Source organism: Bacillus rossius, chromosome 1, assembly GCF_032445375.1.
Source record: "Bacillus rossius redtenbacheri isolate Brsri chromosome 1, Brsri_v3, whole genome shotgun sequence".
NCBI lineage: Eukaryota > Metazoa > Arthropoda > Insecta > Phasmatodea > Bacillidae > Bacillus > Bacillus rossius.
In genome coordinates, this window is record NC_086330.1 from 95,401,263 (window position 1) to 95,426,010 (window position 24,748).

Consider the following 24,748-nt stretch of genomic DNA (forward strand, 5'->3'; position numbering starts at 1 on the left):
CTCGTCGCCGAGGAACTTGCCTGCTCGCTGCCAACGCCCCGCGGAACTCAACTCTCGCCCCTCTCGCTGCCTCCTTCCGAGCTCGTCGGCTAGGACCTTACTTCATGCGGCCGGAACTCTTCCAGACGCCTCGGCACCAGGCTTGCACATGTGAAGGATGACGTTGAGGGACAAACCGCGAACACGCTGCGAAGGCGATTCCTTCAAGACCAGAAAGTAAACGACTACCACAAAAAAAATTCTAGGCTGGGACAGGCTCCCTTTGTCATTCCTTCCGGCGGAGTCGTTTCCGGGGTTCTAAATTGCTATGAGTTTCACCCAGTTCAATGCCTTCTCCCTTGGCGCGGTTCGACGGAGCACTATCTCGTGAGAGCCACCGAAAAATAATTGATTATTAACATGGCAAAGATTGCACACACCCGAATTCCTAACTTCTTAACCCAATTGGTTCTGCAACCTCTTTCCCTTTTTGCGCAGCTAAGACGGTCGAGTGTTTTTGAATGTTGTATTGACAAACAAGTGGTTTGTCTCTCATGCACGCCCTTCCTCGACGTTCTGTTGGCAGGGATGTCCGTGCTGGTGCTGGTGGTGTTGGCAGCCATGGCCGGCACGCAGGGACAGCTGCGGTGGTTACAGCTGGAGACGCTGCAGGAGGGGCTGTCCTGGCTGCTCGGCAGCCCCGGGTCCCCGGACATGCTGCGCAGGAGCAGGCACGGCGCCAGCTTCTGGGTCGCCGGCACAGAGGTTGGCCTCGTTCCCCGTTCCCGCGGTTTGCTCCATCTCCGGCTTTTGCTTCTTTCAAATATTTACCACCCACGTCTTGCAAACCACATTTATTATCGTGTTTCATTTTAAGTTTCGTCATATCAGTACCTGAATTGGGACATCTGTTCCTTTTAAAGTAAATATTGTAAGCTTACTGTACCTTTTAACTATGTATTCTGCATTAGTTCACGTTAAATATTCACTTGTTACATACTGAATCCTGTTGATTAAGAGGCTACATACCAGGCTTTAACAATGCGATAACATGACAAAAATCATTTCAATTATTTATATATGTATATGAATTCAATACAGTGGGGATTAAGCCCACATTAAGGGTAGTTTCACCATAAGTTACAATTAATTTCAGCTGAGTTAGGAAAACTAAATTAAATGTATAATAATAAATTGTATTTCACCATTATGTTACTCGTGTCTAAGGAAGATATTCTGGCTTTAATGCAACTGGCTACAAGAGGGTTTTCAGGCAACAAAGTGTTGGCACTATTATAGGCGGATGTATCATGTATCAGCTGAATTATGAATGTTTGAGAGGCGCGCTACTGATATGTTGCAATGCCTGTAGAAATTTCAGGACAGAATTGCCGACGACGTTCCTTTCCCGTGTCCGACGGAAGGGCACAGATCGCCAGAAGCGCCTTCGAGCGTCCACCGCCTCCGCCCGGGAGACATAGACGTGGTGGCCGCCATGGGAGACAGCCTCACCGCCGGGAACGGCATCGCGGGGGGCAATGTGATGCAAGTGCTGATCGAGAACAAGGGGATGTCGTGGTCAATAGGTGAGGCGTGATCGGCGCATTACCAACACATTCCCTTACTTAAGTGTCCAAGTGCCTCTTCGTGAACCTGAACTGAGGTTTTGAAAAACATTCAATACGTAATGTCGGATAAGGTCTGTCTTTATTCAACATTACCAGCCACCTTTCAGAAGAATACATTTATCATTCATACTACCAAAATTTTATATTTTCTATAACAAGGGATCGTCCATTAATCACGTGAGGCTCGAAAAAGGGGGGGGGGGGGTGGTGTCAGGAAAAATCACGAAATATCACAATGGGGAGGGGGGGGGTGTAGAGAGATATCACGTGTATTTATTTTTTCGCGCGATTTCTACTAAACCGAAAAGCGACGCGTGACCTTGACTCGCCGTAGCCAGGCAACAATATCCCCGCCCGCCGCAACATGAACCACCCGGCTCGGCTTGCCAGTCGCCAGTAAGACTGTGATTTTGGCGCCGAATACATGCGTAAAGCACATACAAGCCTTTCCTTTATTATTTTTATGCTAGTGAGAATAAACCTGCAACCTTAATGTGTGTCTGGACATTTTTATCACTGTTTTTAACACACTAGGAAGAAGATAATATTCTGAATTTTTGAAAAATATTTTGTACCAAAAAAATACACGTGATTTGTGCATACTTGAGGCAGTTTATAATAAAATTAACGGGTTGCCTAAACCTGAAACCGGGGTGAGTTAGGTGAAAAACTCGAAAACGACAGAGGAGGTGCGTTGAACTAAAACACATATTTATTCACAATAAATAATCCCAACAAACAAATTAGAAGCAGGACTCTCGATATTATAATAGTCCTGCTCGGGAATGACAGAGTTCTAGATGAAACTCGTTAACAAACTTGGTGATGGTCAATGCAACACACAAAATAATTTTCATAATAACATACCCAATACATATCTAATTTGAATTGAATTAATCTATCACCAAATGAATAAATATTACTGGAGCTCATAATAACAAAGAAATACTAATTACAGTGTATAGTGCAACAATAATACTGAGCTCTCATGAAAACATTATAGTTATACAAATATAACTATATGTCACAATACTAATTATCACTTCACACCCATAGAGCTTAATCGTAGGTAACATCAGAAGAACAGGGCAAATAACTAATTCATCAATACAAAATAGTGATCACTACAACACGAGTGCCAACTCGCTACTGCAGCTTCTCGCTCTCCACTCGCTCCGAGACTCGCCAGCCAAGAGGCGAGTTGTGAAGTCGTCGTGTGCCGACGACGCATGGAACCGCCGACTCTCGCCGGTGACTTCTTGAGTCTCAGCAGACGTCGCCGTGTCTACCAGACACGTCCTCGAAACCACCCGCTCCCCCAAGTAGATGTAAGAGCCAGTGTCGTCGTAGGTTTTCTTTTAAATTGCATACAACTGCCTATAATACTGCTCGAGGAACGACGACAATTCCTCCATGGACCATAGAGTTTTTTATTCATCCCGATGCCATTCAGGCTGAGTAACAGTTCATACGTAAGCCACGTATCTCTACGTAACACACATGAGTGCAATGTCACAAATGGCACTCTAAACACCACTCATAGTATGGCCTCCATGACCAGAAATGAATTCACGGTAACGTGTGACCAATTAACGTAACCGTAAATCTCGTAACCTTTCTTACTTAATAACACCCTGGTTACTATTGAAAAATTATGGTCAAGTCCGTGCTGACACCGGACGTCACTGCCCTGCACCTAAAAGCTTGACGACTACAACTACCGCAACGTCTCTTAAACCCTCAACGTCCATACGTCAATATGTTTTGCTAGGCGCCCACATTACGACCAGCCGAGCGAGAAAACTACTAAGTTTCAGTCGGAATTTGAAATATTTCAGTCACCTGCTGAAAATTTTTCGGAATATTACCAACACCAATTTCGACTCTCACTCGAAAATTTCTATCGCCAAACTGAGGTAATATATCGGCGTCTTCCGACTGTTCCGAAGTCCTGGTGACGGTCGGGCCACGTAACCTTGCGGAGCGGGTCGTAGCTCTCGGGCGAGCTTCTGGTCACAGGGACTCTCCCTGATGGCCGAGCTAGGGCTCACATGTCCCCACGCGTGGCCCTTACGAGAGCTTGGAACATGCATCCATATCCTCCTAGCTGCTCGCAGGAGTCTCTCCCTGATGGCCGAGCTGGGGCTCACATGTCCACACGCGTGGCCCTTACGAGAGCCTGGAACATGCATCCATATCCTCCTAGCTGCTCGCGACAATGACCGTCTTTCAGCCACTTAGACTCAATTTTGTTTCTTTGTTGAAGATTTTTTTTACACTGGGGCAGTTTTTTTTTTCTGTAGGAGTCTTCCCGTTAGTCTAGCTTGCAGGTATAGCGAGTGCTGCAAGCGAGAGGGCGCACACGTTCGAATATGTACAAGATACAGAAAACCATAGGATGGGGTGCGTTTAGGGCACAACAAACGAAAAGGTATTATAATTATGGAATATATATGTACATATAAAAAATTAGTGTCCGGCACTTCCGAATCTTACTCTATTATTTTTTCTAAGCTGACTTCATAGCAATTGCGGAGACTAAACACACATGACATTCACTACTATGTATGGCAAAAATAATAAACCACAAAGAACCTTAAATTAAATGCATAAAATGTGTTTTTATATTTCATTTCCTTAGAAATGAAAAATCCATGACTAATAAATATTCTTCCCAGTCAGTCTTCCTGCATATTTCAGCTCTCCATTTCTTAGAATTTTACTTGTAATAAAAACTCTTGACTGAATAGTGGTCGTCTAAATTGGCACTTGATAGATCATATTAATAATTTTACACACAATGAACAGCAAGCAGTGATGGCATTGATACAGAAGTTTGTGAAGGTAAAAGAATGAACTCGTATTCATAAACAACCATTTTCCATAAAAATATATATTCTATCATTATATCTTGTATTATATTAAATTACACGGAGCTTCATCTAACCTCCTGGTTATCTTCAGTCCATCAATTAAATGACTCGAGGAGAGACTAAAGCAGACACTACTTCATCATTCCCATTGCACACAACTGTAACAACCTCTTCATTCACCATTTATTTAAACCATTTACTTGTCAACTATCTGAATAATGTACTAAAGGATCTAACTAATGAAATTATATAATATGGTCTCCTATTAACTCAACCATTTTCAGACTAGGCTGTTTTTTTTTGTTCTTTTCAATTACTTTATTTTTTCCTTCTCATCGTTTACATTCTGTTGTTCAGTGCCATTCTCATTACTAAGCGATTTCTCAGTGTCTGGTTGTCCCTGAGGTATCACGCTAATGTGGCCAAACTTGGTGATACCATCACAACTCGCCGACGAATCGATTTATGAACAACGAATCGTTAACAGAAAGGTTCGTAGAACCATATAATATTAAAGGTAATGTTGCTTTTAGCATTTATGCATAGCATCAGGATGTGAAAACCTGCATTTGCCATAAGTATATACATATAGATATATACCATACATATGTACAAATTAAGACCAGTTATTCCTGGCCCCAAATTAGACAGATTGTGACAAGATACCTCGCATCTATTTCAAACAAGAAGAGCTGTATAAGCCATTGATGGTGGAGGCGTACTTAAAGAAGAGTAATCAATGTTTGTATACATATTAGCTAAATTAAGATGTTCATTAAATTGGTTGAAAAACGACGATGAATGTGACGACCGCGCCAAACATATAAAAAAAGTACGGCTTATTGTACCATTTTATTTGTAAGATAATGTATCCAACAAAATACTGAATTTTGTTTTTAATGTAGCTTATGAAACTTTTGGGCTCAGTTAATAAAAAAAATTATTTCTTAGTACGATGGTCTAGGTAATATCACTGTAAAGGAATGATTATACTTTGTTAAGAATGCTAAGAATGTGGTAAAAATACGCTTTGCAATTTGCCTCGTTGGTGACGGCAATTATAGCACGAATTGGAAGCACGAAAAAACAATATTTTCTAGCTATTTAATTTGCTTGTTCTAAATGTATTTCTTAGCAAATGTTCAAAATGTCGTACTCCACCAACCTTATAGTAAGTGTTCATCTGGTTTGGTAGAGACACAGGTGATATATATTGTTACGAACGTTAGCAGGGCTGCGGCACGCAGGTACAGCGCTAGCTGGCTGACAGGTGGCCACTGCAACATAAGACATGCTGCGCGCACCTGGGTCACCGTTTCCCACCCCCCTCCTTCCCACCAATCCCTGCGCGGCGCTGATAGTTTGACATCCGAAACCTGACAGCTGCAGAGTTACGCGAGCCGCCGACACGTGTTTCGAGAGATTTCTGCCGTCGTGTCGGCGCGGAATGACGCGACTGGCCCCAGCTGCGCTCGGGAGTTCTGGAACGTGTCTGGGCTGATATAAAAGCCGGAGGCGCCGGCCTCGAAGTAGTTCAGAGTGAAGTCGGGAGTTTTCCCGCGGCGGGGTTTCCGGTCGACAAAGCAGTGAAGTCCCTGGACGAAGGTTCCAGGGCGAAGAGTTCAGTTCCGGGCGATAGTGTCGCGGGCGCGGCAGAGTTTCGAGCGAAGTTTCGAGCGAGGCGTCGAGTGGGATCTCGGCGAAGGGGAAATGCGATGGTGGCGGCGGAGAGCGGCGACGGAGTCCTGCGACGGAGGACCACGAAGGGTGCTGCGGCGAGAGTTGCGCCAGAGGTGCGGCCCAGCGAGGTATGCGGTGTGTAAAAACGAGTGACTGAGGAAGCAACATTTTTAAGTACAGTTGATTAATTGGCATTTTTATATTATTTGCTGGTAATTTAAATAGTGGCAATAAATAAAACTGTGTGTGTAATAAAATATTTAATTGGGCTATCCTTTACGAGCCCCGTAAAATCGTAACAATATGTTTATATTGCCACATCCCATTGTCTCGGGGCAGGCTCACTGAGTTGCTGAGCGGAAGTAAGGTTTAAGTGACGGGGAGCGCCAGGCTAGCTCGTGTGTCTAAACAAAATTGTGTTACTCGTGGGTCGTCATGCACAGTGTGGCTCACTAGGCTCGCAGGCTGTAAATGGCTGAATTAAAATAACTAGCTGCTTCAACGATGCACCGTCTATCTCCAGCATAGTACGCTGATTACTGACTACTCTTAATAACGACTTGTAAATAACTGAATGTAAATAACTGAAGACTTTTACAAAACACATAGTTTTATTGACAAGTAGCACTACATAGGTATGGCTAGTGCCGACAAGTTACAATTTGACTCTTAAGTGGGAAATACACATTACACTAAGACACTGTACCTAGCGGCAGTCTTCATGATAGTTCGATTGGAGGCGGGAAATATCGGCTTTATATGATCGTGGATCAAACTCGACTGGCAGAGCCGTGAATCAATGTTATTTTACGATAAAAGCCTTTACTGATGTCGGCAGAAATATGCGTGACTTTGTAAATAAAATGTTTCTCTGGAGTCGGCCAGTCTCGTAAACGAGTAACCTCGCGGGGTGGTCACATGGCGAAGTGAAGTGGGAAACGGTCAGGTCAGGCCCTGCACAGAAATTTGACCCAGAGACGAGTGGCGAGTAATGTTAATAAAAAGGTTTGAGATGTTGAAAATGCCAGAATGAAGTAGTCAGTGGGCAAAAGTTGATTGCTCTCCACAGAGCACCCACCCCGGATGCAGTCTTACACAGACTGCTGGTGGGAGCTGGCATGAGGAAGGGGATAGTGTCACCTCCTGTCAAAACAGTAAAATAAAAAAAAATAAAAAAAAACTAAGTGATGACTTAGGCTGGAATTCCAAGACACAAAAATAAAAGTTTAGGTGTTGAAGAGGCTGCACATATACCCTAACCGTATTCCTAGTGTACGATAGAACACTGGCAGTCCCTTATTTTTAGGGAACCCGCGTCTGATGACATTAACTCCCGTATATTAAATGTAGTGAATATCGGGGAACGTAAAAAGCGTGTTGGTGTGGCAAATAAAACTTTATGGAACCGAAACTATCCTGGAATACATTTTGTACACCTTAATGGTCATATCAAGAAATAATCTCAACATAAAAAGTGCTTGAGCAAATTAGAATAATGTTTCATATTCTGCAATAAAATACATTAAATTAGCAGTTGGGCAGATTTTATTACAAATATTGGTGTTTCCGAGCACTTTTGTTTATCTATGTCACATAATTTTAATAATATCACAAATCACATATAATACACATTTCACTCCCACATTAAGGGGACTGGGAATTATGAAATTGTTTAAAAAAAAACATTTTTTATGTTTTTGCAGATTATTTTTCTTCAGAATGTTAGCTTTAAAATGACATATTACACTAAGGGTAAATACTAAAATAATTTAGTTAAAAATAATAATTTAAAAGTTGTGATTTTCAGGAAAAACCATCAAAGTACGAAAACAATTACAAAATTAAATGTTCAATAACTTTTTATTTTAAAATGCTATTATATTGGGACTTTTATAGTTAGAAATATATTTTTTCCCTCTTTTGATGTTGGTATTGGAAACCATGTTGAGGCTGTTTGTTTTTTTATAGCAGCTAATACACACTAGTATTTTCAAGTAAAATTTTCAACTGTTTTAGGTGTTTTTACATTTTGTATATTTTCAGAGTCCTTCTTTAGGGTTTAAAATGACTAAAAGTAAGAAACTCTTCAAAAAGAGGACAAATGTAGGCAAACAAAAGCCTATAGTAGTGTGTGAGCCACATGGTGTTGAGGTTATGAATGAACCAGTTGAGGTTAGTTCCAACAATGAAGTGCTTCAGTGTTCATCTGAGAAGAAACTCAATGTAAATATTTACAACACATTTGAAAATAACTGTGACTCAAATGAAATTATTAATTTATCTGTTTTACAAGAAGCTATTCAGAAGTTTGTTGTCTGTAAAAGTTGCAGTGGCATTGTTTCTCTATGTTCAAAGAGAGGTGTTGGTCTTGCCTGTGAAATGGTTTTGCATTGTAGTGTGTGTGAGGAGAAACTAGAGTTTTCTAATAGTAAGAAATATCATTATTCTACAGAAAATAAAAAAGTAAGTTATGATGAAATTAATTTGAGACTGGTTTATGGGTTATGTAGTATTGGGAAAGGAGGGAGAGCTGGCGAGAAGCTTTGTGGTGCCCTAAACTTACCCAAACCTCCATCGAAGTTTCAACACTATGTAAGCATTTTAGGTTCTGCTGTAGAAGAAGTATGCAAAGACTCAATGAAATCAGCTATGGAAGAAGCAGTGGCACAAAATAATAATGATCGTGATTTGACAGTTGCCCTTGATAGGTCGTGGCATCGTAGAGGGCATATTTCACTGCATGGTGTTGTAACATGTACGAGTGTTGATACTGGTAAAGTTATAGATGTAGACATTTTATCAAAGCACTGTACATGCAAGGATAAACTAAAAGGTCAGCATGAAGAAGCATGCACTGCAAACTACAAAGGCACTAGTGGTGGCATGGAGGTTTCTGGTGTTGTAAACATTTTCAATCGATCCATATCACAGTACAATGCACGATATACAAATTATTTAGGTGATGGTGATTGCAAGGGACACAAAGCTGTTCTTCAGGCTACCCCTTATGGCGATAAAACAGTATCAAAATTAGAATGCTTAGGGCATGTACAAAAGAGGATGGGTACTAGGTTGAAAAATTTGAAAATCAAATTGCAGGGAAAGAAACTAGAAGATGGCAAAGTTTTTGGTGGCCGAGGACGAGTTACTGATTCAGCCATAGCGGACATTCAAAAATATTATGGTTTGGCAATAAGAAGAAATTCAAATAATCTTCAAGGAATGAGAGAGAGTGTATGGGCAGAGTATTTCCATTTACTATCATCGGATGAAGACCCCCAGCATGGACTCTGTCCTAAGGGTTCAGAAAGTTGGTGTAAATATCAGCGTGCAAAGAGTAAAGGAGAATGTTATAAACATGCTGATCACTTTCACCTTCCTCGTGTCGTGGTTGAAGAAATGAAACCCATATTTAGAGACCTAAGTGAGCCCGAATTGCTGAAGAAATGTTTACATGGAAGGACACAAAATCCAAATGGGAGTGTAAACAGTGTTATCTGGGACAGACTTCCCAAAACTACATTTGCTGGTTTCCGTACCTTGCATTTTGGAGTGTGGAATGCTGTTGCATCATTCAATGATGGAAATTTGGTGGTGTGTCATGTGTATGAAAGATTGGGTTTCCCTCCTGGTAAAAATTGTGTGGAAGCAATGAAGAGACTAGACAGCTACAGAATAGACGAAGCAAAGCGTGTGGTGAAAAATATTGAAATGAAAGCCAGGCAGAAGAGGAATGCAGCAAAACGGAAGTTGGAGGATCTGTATGAGCAGCAAGAAGACCCGGATGAGCCATCATATGGAGCTGGAATGTATTAGAATGTTAAGTGAGATTGTATTGTATACAGTATTTACTTTAAATGCATTTTTCTCAAAATAAAAATTTTCTCTGCAAATGCCCCTTTTTTCTCAGGAACTATTCGAGATAGAATAATGAAACTTGGAACATAAATTGCTAGTATGATTATGCGACTTTTAACACAAGATTATTTTTCTAAATTAATTAGAAAAAATGTTATTGCAAAAAATTTTGATAAAATTTTGTAAAAAAATTTTAAAATGATAAATATTCCCCCCCCCCCCCCAACTATACCACAACACAATACAATTTCCTTATGTCTATTCCATAAATAAGGCTTCATGAATACGTAAAAAAAATTTCAACATGCTGTGACAAAAGGATCCTGAGAAAATGGGACATTAAGATGCTAATTTTAACACTGTCAAGATAGGGCATTCCCGGTCCCCTTAAGGCCGTCCCTGGTCCAGCGACTTGATAGGAAATTGTAGGTTAAAAAGTGTTTTCTACATCGTCTACAATTTTTCAAATAAAAATTTCGTACTTGGCTTGTTTGCTGCAGTTTTACAACAGAAATCATCTGTCAGATTAATATTGTAGAAAAAATATTGATAAGTATTTTATTTTACGTTTTTAAAACTAAGGAAAACCGAAAAAGTGGTTCAAAAAACAGGCTGTAAGATATACAAATATTTAGAGTCTGCAGAATTTTTCCTTTTAAAGTAAAGATAAAAAAAGTAAGCGGTGGCATACTGCTAACTTTATTAGAACAAGAAATATTTCGTATTTTGCATTTTCAGCTATTTTTTCTGGCCGCGAGTAGGTTCACTTGCGCCTGTCTTGCGCGCGGGAGCGTGCAGCCGGCTGCCGTGTTGCCATTACTTCGGACCCATCCTCGGCTAACGGAATCTGACCCCACCTCCTCCGTGCCAGTAAATAATCTGAATGGTGCGGAGTACTGTGTCAACGACGAGAAGAAAGCTAAGAACAGTGCTATCAATTCAGAGATGCATGGATGTGCTGCGAAAAGCGAAAGGTTTGAAGAGAAGGTGAACCCAATTTTTTTATAGTTTTAATTATTTCTTCCATTTACTGTAAAGTGTGTTTGGGCAAAAAATATTTTGTGCCATAATGTGCTTTACAAAAACTTCCAATTTTTTCAATTTTAAATGTAATCAAGTGATGCTTTGCAAACTAAACTATCCTGATTCAAGAAATGCGTTTATTTTTATGTAAGTATAAGTTTGGCAAAAAATCCTCAGATTAAAAGTAAGAGTAAACAAACAGTTCTACGTGGAAAATTAGATTTGGTAAGCATGAAAACAAGTTAATTTTCAACCGACTTAAAAAAAGGAGGTTCTCAATTCGGTTGCATTGTTTTCATTCACGTGAGTATTATACTGTCCAAGCCAAATTGTTAGTTACAATTAGCCAACTTTTAAATTAATTGCTGCTTATAAAAATATTGTGCCTTACAATTCAATATATATTATTTCAGTTCCTATGTGTAAGACTTAAAAAATTAACATGGCTACGTTGGGGAATTCAACCCATATTCAGCGGCAAACTTAATTTCTTAGCACCATTCGTTACTCCGTCAATAATTTTTACTTAATTCGTCTACCCTGAGAATCTCAGTGCACTAGCTCTGAGATAGCAAAAATTTGGAGATAGTTTCTCTCTTCCCCCCCCCCCCTCCTTTTTTGTTGGAGTTCAAGACAATGTGAACCAAAAGTGGAAACTTGAAACTTGTACCTTAGATAGGTTAAATATATTTTACATATTTTGGAACAACTTAGATCCGCTGTGCGAAAAGTTTCATAATAGATTTCATACTTGCATGCTAAGGTTTACATTAAATAAAAGGCTCAGTAGATTAAGCAGCCGGTAGGTACATATACCATTGTATTATTACATAACATTTTAAGTTGTTCTGTTCTTCGGAGGAGAAAGAATAATTGTAAATTTTTAGACGACTTTCTGAATGTAACTTAAAGATAAATCCCTTTATCAGGCATTATTTTGTTTTTACTTAGGAAGCTACATTGAATGAATCCACATAGCAATGAGACAACAGTTTGAAAATCTTATTAGTTGCCTAAAAATAAGTATTTTATTTAATTTTAGTATACCAATATTAGTCACAAAAAATGGAAAATGTATTGGGGTGTGCGGATATTCGTAAACACGAATAGTTGCGCAGTTATTTATGAACTATTCACATTCGGAAGTCGAATATCAAAGATTAAAATTGCTAATATTTACAGGCACATCTGTAGTTGCTGGTTGTTACTCAGGTGAAGCCAAACCTCTTTTTTTCATAAGATATTATAGTCGTCATTGCTTATTTGCCGATATACAGTAGACTCTTAATCATACGACACTTCACGATTCCAGGTAAAAGCATCGTTATTGTCATTTGGACTAGTTTTGACCATCCCCGATCTAACCTAATAAAAACATTTTTTTTCCCTTGAATCCGTATTCAACCTTCTCTAGCACGAAAATAATACACTGTTATATCTAACTATTTATTTCCATTAATAGTTGGCTGTCTTATGAAAAAACACTGATAACCTACAAGTACATGTAGGACCGGAATTGATACCAAAACAAGCCGTGACACGTGACCGTTCGTCTGGCAGCTAGCATCTACGGGAACAATATCAGCATTCAAATAATGCAGGGTATATTTCACGCAATGTTACCTCACACACTGTGTGTATGGCAGTCCTCACCACCGCTATGTGCCCAGTCGTATTGTGACGCTCCGCAAAAACGGTTGCATTTTTCGTTATGATAATAATACGTGGAAGTAAAAATGGCAGTTACAGTTATAGACTCTGGTTTCTACCTACTGATTACTTTTTGGTAACCAATGAACGTTTTAAGATAAACACGTTTTAAATAGCGAAACTAAACAGAATTACATACAAAGACATTTATAAATATAAGCGTTACAAGATGATAACACCATCTCTTAGCACTCGCCACCCACGACCGTGCTACCACATTCGTGAAATAGCCTTCACGTGACACTCCTGGAAAGAGATCTACAGAACTATCAGGAGATTGCCGCTACTTTCGGGCAGCTGGAGGAATGTCTGCCTCAAGTGGTGTGGGTATGTACGTGTGAGGGCGCCCTGTGACAACACGAAACGAAGCGCTGAATCTCAACAGTGGGCCGTCGACCTTGGGTAGCTAACACAAGCTGGCTGGTAGTATAGTTCTCTTGAAGAGGATCTCAACACGCGGCACCCATGAGTGCAACAAGTTATTTCCCAGCCTACTTCCTTCAAATTTTACAAATATTCAACTCCCCCCCCCCCCCCCACCACCGTTATTCATTGCGAGCATGGAATTTGGATTTTAATTTTAAAAAGTACAACACTGCACTTTTTAATATTTATATCTGATAAATGTGCATACATGATGTTTACATTGCTTCAATAGTTAATAAACATGGTACAATTTTCACTTTGTCTGCAAAAGTTAATATAGTATTACTATTTTCACTACATGTGTTCTGTATTGTTATGTATCTATCTAAGTGAAAATGTAAGATAATTTTTCGACCTTGAAATTATTCGCAATAAATTTAAAAAAATTCCTGTTCGATTCAAAATTTTCGACCACCAAAATACACTATTCGCACAACCCTATAATGTGATAAGATTTGTGTAGTGAAATATGTGTACATGTGATTTGCATAAGTTTTCTTAACGCTACTACTACGATGGTTTTTTTTTAAATTTAGTTTCGGCAAAGACAATTTTCCAAGAAAATGATAGAGAATGGAAAAAAAAAAAAAAAACTAGCTATTGCCATAGGGAACGTAGAAAATGATACACCACATATTAGTGTCGTAGGGGACGGCGGCTGGAATAAGAGGACTGACTGACATAGTTTCAATTTAAGTGGAGTGGTGAGTTATCTTCCTGTTTACACCAATGCTTACTCTATAGTCTGTTGTTCATAAAATAAAATATTTCAGTACTTATAACATCCAGTCAAAATGTGCATATTAACTTTTTTTTTCTTTTGAAAAATTGCATTATCAGAGCCGAAACAAACCAAATCTTGTACCTGGGAGTGAAAAGGAAGTATTGCTTCGCATGCGAATTTGCAAGACTCAAAGACAAAAAGGTGAATGAACATCTTTTCTTTAAAAACTATAGTGGCCCAAGCACTGTAATGGAACAAACTATAATAGTAGAAGGGTTCTGCGGGAGTGTTGAGCAGCATTTGTTAAAATACTTACTTTGGTGACGGAGATTCAGTGTTTACTCTAGAATAAAGCAGCGAGTTCCTTACGGAAGGGAAGTCATAAAAATTGAGTGTGCAAACCACATTGTAAAAAAAACCATTTTCACAAATTTTCCAGAAATATGTCATTTCCACCATCTACGCGTCGTTTTCTTGAATCAAGAATAGTAAGATTAAAATCCGGCGCGGCGCTAGAAAAGCAATCAAAATTGCTGGTACAACTCTTGTTGGTACATCTATCGTTCGATTGAAACTTGGCATAAAAAATGGTCCACATCATGTATTCGGTTGTCACGAAAACTGCCGTGTAGAATACTGAAAAAGAAAAAAATATCAATGAAAATTTTGTGACATTTGTGAAAGAGTCGGGGATTATGGAAGCTATTGAAAAGTCTCTTGATCCTATGGTAATGAAATCTGATAGACTCGTACTTAACAAAACTAAAAATTAGGTTGAGCTATATATGAGTATGTTAGCTAAGTTTTCAGATGGAAAACGGGTAAACTTTGCTAAAAGAGGCTCTTATCACGCTCGTTGTATGGGAGCTGGACTGGCCCATGTCAGAGGTCCTAGGTGGCACTTTATCCCATGGAAAAACAAATTTGGTCGAAGCCCAGGAAAATACTTCCAAACAGTTTTAAAAATTAGCTGTCTCCAGTATGAAGATGGCCCTCCAAATGAAAAGAGACGACCAAACAACACTCCTGGTCCTGATTTGGAGTATGTTCCAAGTGCTGAAGACATTTTGTGTCCTGAAGATAGGCGTGCGCACGGTAGGTGCCACAGGTGCCTTGGCACCACCATTAGGGTTAACGTTATTTTGTTTTTTACAAGCAGAAATAATACATACTTACAAAAAACCGCATTATTTCCAAAAAAATATGTTTTCCAATCGTGTCGAGTAATAGATATGTGCTCATAACACTATCAGTATATCAATTATCAATCGAACCAACTATACACACGGAAACAAGCCAGGTGCAATTACTTGTGTTGTACACGCGGGCCGCGGCTACGAAACTTCTGAAATGTAAATACTTCTAGTTCTCCTCGAATTACATAGAATGCGCGCTCGGTGTCCACTGTTCACTCCACTCGGCAGGCGCACGGAATAATAGCCGCCGTCCGCCAGGTAGCACTACTGTGTAGTGTTTACTCTTACTGTTTACTCATCAGTTTACTGTTCTAATGAGTACACTAGTACAACCTGCATTTGTTACGTGGATCACTCATTAATAATTATCATTTTATTTTCACTAGTTGACAGTTGTTATGGTTCGTTAATTGCTGTATATATCTGTCTGTATGATGTATAAATGGGTGATTAAAATTAAAAAGCCCGATCCCGAAAAGGATTCCAGTTCCAGATCGGAGGGTACGGATGTTCAGCCTGAAAACAGTAAGTTATTTTTCCTATATTTAATCTGTGCACTACTTTATATTTATTTTTTAATTGCATTAGCGTAAAATGGGGTGGAAAGTCCAATGCAAGGTTAGTATATTTTGAGAGATAGCGGCCTGCTGAGTAAACCAATTTTAGCTGTTTTGAAGGCTTTTTAAAATTTCTGTTATTGAATGTGCGTTGTCTTGAAAGTACTTAAGGCGTTAAGGGCAGTTGTTTTAAAATTGCGTTCCTCTTGTAGATAAACACTTTGGACGCACATTTGCTGGTTTTGTGTGCTTAGACCAGCCCCACACGATACCCATTTCCTTAGCAGTTTTCATACCTTTTTTCTGTTAGCGCGCCTGCTCTCGTGTGGGTAACTTTTCAGCACCCTTTCAACGGGTCTGCCTTGGGGTATTAAAGTTTTCATAACAGAAGTCTTAAACAAAACGGTAATAGAACGTGCCAGAGTCATCAAAATGACGGACCCACATGCAGTAACTAAAACCCTTATTCACTTTCGTAAGCATTAGGTGAGATACTAAACGTGTGTGTGTCAAATGAAACTATATGATAGTGAAAGTGTGAAACTACCGTGAAATATATCATTTAAAATAAAATAGTTATAAAAAAAAGTAATCAGAAGTTTTAAAATACGTTATAAAACCGGCTTTACTTTCGTGTAATACACTGTATCTCGACCGAACTATAAGAGCTTCGGTAGTGTAGTGGTAGAGCGCGCAGCTGGGATTCAAAATGTGGATTGTGGTGTGGTTCAAACCACGGTTTTAAGCAACCAACATTTTTTATAATAAGATTATTGTATTATATAAATTGTTCCAAGTAGCATGTATTTTTACATTTTATTTAATGTTTCTTAGAAATGCCACACGTGTTGGCTGAAATGAAACTACAAGACTTTTTTTAGATTAAATAATTTTTAAAATAAACAACTGAAATTTTAATATATTTTCAGTATTTGGTAAAATGTACAGCAGCATATTTATTCTACTCTGTTATGCTTGCTTTGGTCGGCAACTACGTGGCTGGTTTTCTGTTAGCATTCTATGTCTCGTGTATTTGGAGAAATGAATTCTTTCTTCTCTTCTGCTAAACAAATTGTTATGCCCACTTGTATACCCACGGGTATAACAGAATGTGTAGCAGAAATTGGGCATCGTGTGGGGCAGGCTTTACAGGGTTTCTCCTGTTCTCCACAACAGTGCAATTTGGGCATGGGTAGGCGAGTCCCTTAATCATAATACATAATGATTAAGTTGAAATTGAAACCACCTGTAGGTACGTACCCTTACCTTTCAGCTGCTGTTGCTGGTCCCAGTACAGTATTGTTTGCAAAGACGATAAAACGGATGAAGAACCTGTGAAAAGACCAGCTGAGCTTGATGATCCTTGTCAAGACCTACCAAAGAACAGACTAGAGAAATTGGCTAGAATTTCTCGTGGACCATATCATCCTTGTCCTTCAACCTACCCTGCAAAAACTGTTGGAAAGGAATATATCGTTCAAATGTACATGGTTTGAAGATTACAAATGGCTTGAGTATAGAGTTATGAAAGATGCTGCTTATTGTTTTGCATGCCGTTGTTTCGCTCTTAATGACAGTTCAGCCCCTGGGTCAATTGAAAATGCATTCACAACAATGGGGTTTTCTTCGTGGCATAAAGCTCACGAAATGTTCAAAACACATGAAAAGAGTAGATGTCATGTATCAAGTATGGTTGGCTGGGAAAATTTTAATGTAAGTAAACAAGTTTATGTTATGTTGGATGATGCTAAGGAAGCTGAATTAAAAGGAAAAGAGAAAAAAACGTCTGGAAAATCATGAGTACATGTCACGGCTTATTGATATTGTCCGTCTATTGATAAAAGGTGGAAAACCCCTTAGAGGTCATGACGAGAGCGAGGAGAGTGACGGGAAAGGTCTTTTTCTGGAAATCGTTAGCCTTCTGAAAAAATACGATCCTATTTTTAAGAGTTACATTGAAAATGCTCCTAAGAACTGTATTTATCTCAGCAACCACATTCAGAACGACATATTAGCGTCCCTTAGCACAGTAATACTAAGAACTATAAGTGATGAAATTAGGGGCCAACCATTTGCAATTATTGCCGACGAAACATCTGATGTAAGCCATCACGAGCAACTGGCAGTCGTGTTTCGCTACATACCTAAAGGAGATAAATATCCTGTCGAGAGATTGGTGTCCTTACAGCGATTGAAGTCAACTGATGCCGAAAACATATTTAAAGCGATAAACTGTGTACTGACTGAAGTAGGTGTTCTGTGGAAAGATGTAGTTTGTGTGTGTTTTTATGGGGCGTAGGCAATGGCAGGTGAATTTACCGGCGTACAGGCAAGATGCAAAGAGGTCAATTCATCGATAATGTATGTGCATTGTTATGCACATTGTCTGAACCTTGCCTTAGTAAGCGCCTGCACTAGTCACAAGGAAAATCCAATCATAATTGATTTCTTTGGAATAGTCCAGATAATTTTCAGTTATATTGAAGGTAGTCCTATGAGGATATTGGAAAAGAAACTACTATCAAAATCAAGACTCTAAAATCCCTTTCAGATACTCGTTGGGCATGCCGTTCAGAAGCTGTGTCTGTTATTCATGCTCACTTGGTTGACATTGTAAAAGCCATTGAAGAGAGTACATAATCTACTTCCGACTCAAAACTCCGGGCTAAAGGTAAATACATTTTGCTATAAATGCAATCTTTCAACTTCATCGCATCTTTGCAAATCATGCATCCAATCCTTCAGCTTGTGGTGAAAGTGAGCAAAGCCCTGCAAAATCCTAAAATAGACCTATGTCAAGCAGTTGAAGATGTTGAAAGCCTGGCCCTGCCTTGGTAGAAATGAGAAACAACGAACAAGAATTTGAGGTCATTTTCACCAAAACTAAGGAAATGTGTAACTTACTGGATGTTCAAATCCCTACAGTTCGATAAAGAAAAGTCTCAGTCATCTTAGAAGGCATTGTCAGTTCGTGCTCTTCTACTGCCTTCTACGCAGAAACCAAAAAGGATGAGTTGAAACTGTTTACATTTCATCCAGTTTTGGACAGTCTAGTTCAAGGTATCAACTCTAGGTTCGCACAAGAAACCAAGAAAGTGATCTCTGCCACAGGAAAACTAATGGGGTTAAATTTGGGTCCTTACAAGTGTGAAAGTAGTGACTTTGAAGTTCTCTCAAAACAGTTCAGAGTGAATGCTACGGAACTAGAAGCAGAAGTGAAGCTTTTGAAGGCAAAGAGAGATATGGACACCGAATTTCCACCTAATACTGTTCCTGACTGGATTGATTGGCTTTCAAAGTTTCAGCGAAGTTCAACCTACAAAAGCTTCAGTGCAGTAATGAATACATTTGCAACAATGCCTGTAACTAGCTGTACAAGCGAAAGAACTTTTTCAAAGCTTACCATCATAAAATCAAAGCTTAGGTCTACAATGAGCCAGGAACGCTTGAAAAATCTGATGATTCCATTTGTGGAGAAAAAACTGGCTGCTTGTGCAAACACAAATGCTATCATTGACAAATTTAAAAACATTGTTCCGTTTCATCGACGAATGACCCTTTAGTAATACAGAGTATTATGTTCAGCAGATTTCCCTAATGTTTTTTTATTTTTAGTTCTGGACTTGTAAACTTGTTTTCAAAAGAAATTTTGAACAACATTAAACCTAAACATATACTACTACCTAAAATACATTATACTAATCGGATAGGCTTACTCGATGACTTATATGCAGTCGCCGACAAAACATTTTTGTTGTGTTCCAAAAGTTAAAACTTTTGCGCACTCTTATTTGTGTATTTTATTATTTTAATATTTTACATATTTGAGGTATGTTACAAAAACTCCCTTGATTTGTTGATTTTAAAACTTAAAATTTTAAAATGTTTTTTCTAGCATTTATTTGGTGTCTTCAGAAAACATGTAGCCTAAGTACGGTTTTTCAAAGCCACCAGCATGAATTCCGTGCAAACAATTTGTGCAATTTACTTTATGGCTCAACAAAGCTTAAAACTGTAAATAGTTTAGTAGTTTTCCTGGTGATTATAATGTTCAAAGCCACAATTTGTCATAAAAAATGTTAAAAAATTTTCATCTGTGTAAATGTTTTTGTTCGGAAACACCTTAAATAGCACCATTTTGCGCTTTCAAATCGAAATTTTTCCGGGGGAGGACCCCCGGACCCCCCGCTTTAGACTCGGGGTCTGTGAATGATAGGGCTGTTGTGTAATCTGGCACCACCACTACTGAAGTCCTGCGCACGCCTATGCTGAAGACGTGTTGAGTCCTGAAGAACTTGATACAAAGATGAAGTTTATCCTCGAAAACCTGAATCGGGATGCAACAACATTAAAAAATATTCATGAGTTGGAAAGAAGGAAGTACTGTTGGTCAACACGAGAACACTAAATGGAGGGATGCTTCTATGAACAGACTTACAGCATATAGTTTCGGTTTTGTGGTAAAAAGAACACATACATCCTGTCACTGTCTAGTAAAATAAATTTTGTATCACAGGGAGATAAATTCCAAAGCCGTTCAGTTTGGATGAGTTAACGAAAATGTGGCTAAGAATATGTATTCCAAACTAAAAAATGCCGAAGTCGAAGATTGTGGCTTTTTTTTTTGTACACACAAGCTTTTCATTTCTCGGAATATCTACAGATGTACTAGTGGCAGACGATGGTTTGCTGGAAGTTAAATGCTTATTTTCAGCTGGGGACGATAAATTAAAGGACTATATTTAAAAAAAAAAAAGTTTATCGAAGAAAAACTTGGAGATTTGCGTCTAAAGAAACCCCCCCCCCTTTTTTTTTAAAATCAGATTCAAGGTCAACTTGGCGTCTGCAGTAGAAATTATTACGACTTCGTAGTTCATACGAAAAATGATTTCCATATTGAAATAATTTTGTTCGACAAAGAAATTTGGGAAAAACTCATGCTGTCAAAGCTACAACAGTTTTTTGCGGAGTGCTTACTTCCAGAGATAGCAGATCCATTAAATAACCGAAGACTAATTGCGCGAGAGCCTGACTTTGTAAAAGAAGCTCAAAAATCACTAAAGAAAAACATAAAACAGATTACTTCAGTTTTGGTTTCCTAAATGTTATGCATGTTTTCTTCTGTTTTTGACATAGTCCTAATATAACAGTGTATATAATATTATGATAATATTTTGATTGTAAAAGCAATACGATTTTTTTTTTTTTTTTAGAATTTGGGTTATCAAACACATATTTTATGTTTATTTGTAGATTAAATTCGAACTTATTATAAATTTATATAGACACCTCTTTTACTAAAGTAATATTAGACTATGTGTATCGTAGCAGTGAAAGTGCTTGAAAGACTATAATTTCTCTGTTTAAAAACGTATGTCAACATGTTCATTTCAATATTTAATGTTATGCTAAATTATATGTAATTAATATATTTATTTAAATAGTACACATATTGTATAAAAATTTTTAATGGTGTCTTTCAACGGTATCATTAATGTACATACATAAAAACTATCTTTGTGAACTCTCTGTAAAATTACACAAAAAAACTCTGGCCAGAGTATCATTGTTTAATACAGCATTAAATTTTGTATAGTGTTTGTTCCTGTACATTTCAGGAAGTATTTAAGAGATTACTTTATTAAAGTATTTAGTACAATTAAAAAAAAAGTTATTTCTTATCGAGTGAAAGGTTTTTTAATCGATTAGAGTTATAAGACTGGGAATTATTTTTTTATTGTTTTCGGTTTATGCTCGAAATTAGACTACAAAATCATACCCGGGCCGAGATTATACATCAGAATCTCTCGCTATAAGCCACTCTTCAAATAGTAACTAAATCCCAAATAAATAAATTGTTTCAGCGAAGAAATTGTAGTTGACAACTGTTTAGTTGAAAAGGTATGTAAAATAGCACGCGCACAGCATGTGAAGGCCGTGGATCCCGGCGGAGCTGGTGTCTGGCCGCGAGGAAACATATCGGGTGGCAGGGAGGCAGATAACCAAGGCACTGAGACAGCGGCCAGCGCGCGACTGACGACTTGGCAACCCCGCGCGCGGAGTAAGCCTCGCCGCAGCCGAGCGCTGCATATTCGCGACACCCGCGCGCTCTACCGAATAGCGACTGACAGGACTGGCTCTTGTATCCCGTTAAAGGGCCTCTACAACCATTGCTGTTTACAATGGACCCTGGGTATCTAGTCCCAGTATTATCTTTTTTTATTCATTTTTTTCTTATCCGCCTGAAAATATAACCATTAGTGCTAAAACCTATGGCCAATGACTTTCATATATAACATGAATTAACTGGTAACTGTGGTAAGTCATGCACAGGGGGACAGGCCACCTGGAGGGAGTTTCTGACCCTGCCCAACATCCTCAAAGAGTACAATCCACGTCTGATTGGCTATTGCGACCACGACACCTGGAGCCAGAGGAAGGATTCGCAGTTCAACGTGGCTGAGGCGATGGCCACGAGTGCGGACATGCCTCGACAGGCTAGACTGCTGGTCGAAAGGATTGTGGCTGACCCCAGTGTGGATATGCTAAGACACTGGAAGGTAAGGTATGGCTCACTTATTGATCATGGATAGTTAAATAATTTATTAGATTTTGAGTAATGACCCTCGTTTTTTTCCTGATGACTATTGCGATACTATCACTAATCCAGTTTTTTTGAACAAAACCTCTTAACTTGAACGGGACTATTTTCATAGGTAACATGCCTAATCTTAAATTCCGGACTACTGACCAACACCAAAATTATCTTAGTTGATTATTGAGGATAGCAATAATTACGCACATTATTAGTCTATCATTATAAAGTTATATTCTTGTAATAAAAAACCATTCCTTCTGAAGTTGCCACACTGACACTTATTTAATCATACAAATTTTTGTTTATTTATAACCGAGCTATGCATGGAAAAAAGGAATTTCAAAATATAGACACACACTTTAAACTTTTTCTTAATTTTAGCTTTAACAGAACCTCACAATACTCCCTGAAAATATCATTATTACTTTGGTTTTAAAACTTCATTACTCACAGCAAGATCACCGAGTGTGAGAGAGTGGCGATATGAAATAGAGAGAGAGAAAAAAACTGTTTAAGATACTTTCACAAGTATCTTAAAGAAATCAGGGTATGCAACAAAATAACTGACACCTCGTGTCCAGCGAAACTTTCTACTTGGAGGTATTAGTGATGATAAGACTCACATAGGTAATAACTAAATTATGTAAAACAGCCAAGTAGGAACTATAAATATTACTGACATGGTATGTCTCCGAAATAGTTGTGGGAACGTTGTGGATGTTTCTCAGTAGTGTTACTGTTAGATTTTGTTTTCCAGCACCAGCTCTCCCAGGAAGAACAACTGTGCCATTGCACATTTGTAGTAATGCGCATGCTCACTTTATCTATTTTATAGTTATTGTTTTTATTTTATTTTGTATAGCAAACTGGGAGCCATAATTTTTTTTTATTCTTGAATTTGTAAATCATCTTGTAACCAACAATTTCAGCATAATTTATATTTATAAAAGCACAAGTTTCTGTGTTAAAATTCTTATATTAGTTTTACAACAAAATAATTTTACTTTTGTCCATAATGAAAGTTGATTTGGGAAATCGCACTATAGTGTAACTCTATTTGTTTTACATGTGCAGTCTTTCATGTCTCAACTCTATGGTCTTCTTCAGTTGCACAAAATAATATGTCTTTCTTTTTGAAGCATGTCGGCCATGATGTAACTCATAGAAAATAGAGTATATAACTGTTCCTAGCTTCGGCCGTTTCTTAATCTGTTGACATCAATGTCTTAATTAATTCTCCGTACACCGCAAGTGGTGAGTAGAATCGCATATTCCTTCAAGAATATGTGGAAATGATATTTTGTTCAATTATCTTATTTTGTAATACATTTATGTACAGTGTGTGTGCGGAAGGCGTGGGTGGCCATGGGCGCGATTACTTCGTGACACACAACTTCTTCGTCACCTGAGTCATGGTGCTCCTCAGTGCCTGATGCAGCTCGTCTAATCAGGAAAGATCTTCTTTGTTACTTTCTGCATGCAGAAGAGCAACCATGAGCCACCACATATCAAAAGATAAGATTTTAACCTAGCATTTTCGGCATTGTTTTGGACTAATAATTAATTTTTTTTGACTTAACCTATGTAATTTTTAACCTATGTAATTCTTAACATCAAAATCAATGTGCTTAACTTAAATATCTAAAGGGGCCCCTTATCTTAACATTTACTTTTACTATAAGTATGACTGTATACTCATCAATTGATATTAAACTTGTTATTGTTATTATTTAAAGTAAAAGAATTTAAAGAAAAGAAAGTATAAGGAACAGAGAAACGATATTGCTGTATTCATTTAACTAAAACCACTGTTTGTATTAATTTTGACTAGTATATATATTTAACTATTTTATCCTGTAATATGGCCTCCCCAGTCGGCTGAAGGTTCTCATGATTTTCTACACGCCTAACAAGGCACCATTGAGCCCGTTCCCCATGCTTTCACTGTTGACCTCTGTACCTCCTTGGTATTTGGCCAGGTTGAGGTGAAGAGGGCGGCAGACAACCCCCCACAGGAAGGTAAGCCGTGTAATGTTCAGCCCATGTGGCTTACCATAGGACGTCACCTGCGCTAGAAAACAGTGCTATGCAGCCTAGCTTGAACACTCTCTGACCCCTGTGTTGCGGGCTTGTGGGTATGTCCCTAGCTAAACTAGACACTGTATGGTGTAGTCATTCACGAGGACAGGATAATGACTGGGTGAAAATAGTACTCATACACCATGTAATAGTCACATCAGCTTCAATGCAGCACCCACATATACTTATGAGTACATAGCAGAAACACTCCTCACTCTTCGATAGAGTGGCAATTTACATGATTACGTGTCCATCCCGGTGATTAACTTGAATAAAAGAAACGTCGGAGGCCGTCATCCCATAATTGAGGTGCCTGCCCACGTGCCCTGCGGTGCGAGGTGGATAAACTAGGCCCTCTCCCCCCTCAATTTCCACCGCGCTCAAAAAAATCACACAGTGAGATGTGCATGGAGCTTC

At 38.6% G+C, this 24,748-nt stretch overlaps 1 protein-coding gene across 1 annotated transcript in view; it reads left to right on the plus strand.

Moving 5' to 3' along the window:
• Positions 1-24,748, plus strand: part of LOC134540461 (phospholipase B1, membrane-associated-like) — a 108,171-nt gene that overhangs the window by 44,864 nt on the left and 38,559 nt on the right. The window contains exons 3-5 of the mRNA XM_063383233.1: positions 566-744; positions 1,352-1,565; positions 21,988-22,214. Coding sequence (XP_063239303.1) covers positions 566-744; positions 1,352-1,565; positions 21,988-22,214 — 620 coding nt within the window. The remainder of the gene's footprint in view (positions 1-565; positions 745-1,351; positions 1,566-21,987; positions 22,215-24,748) is intronic.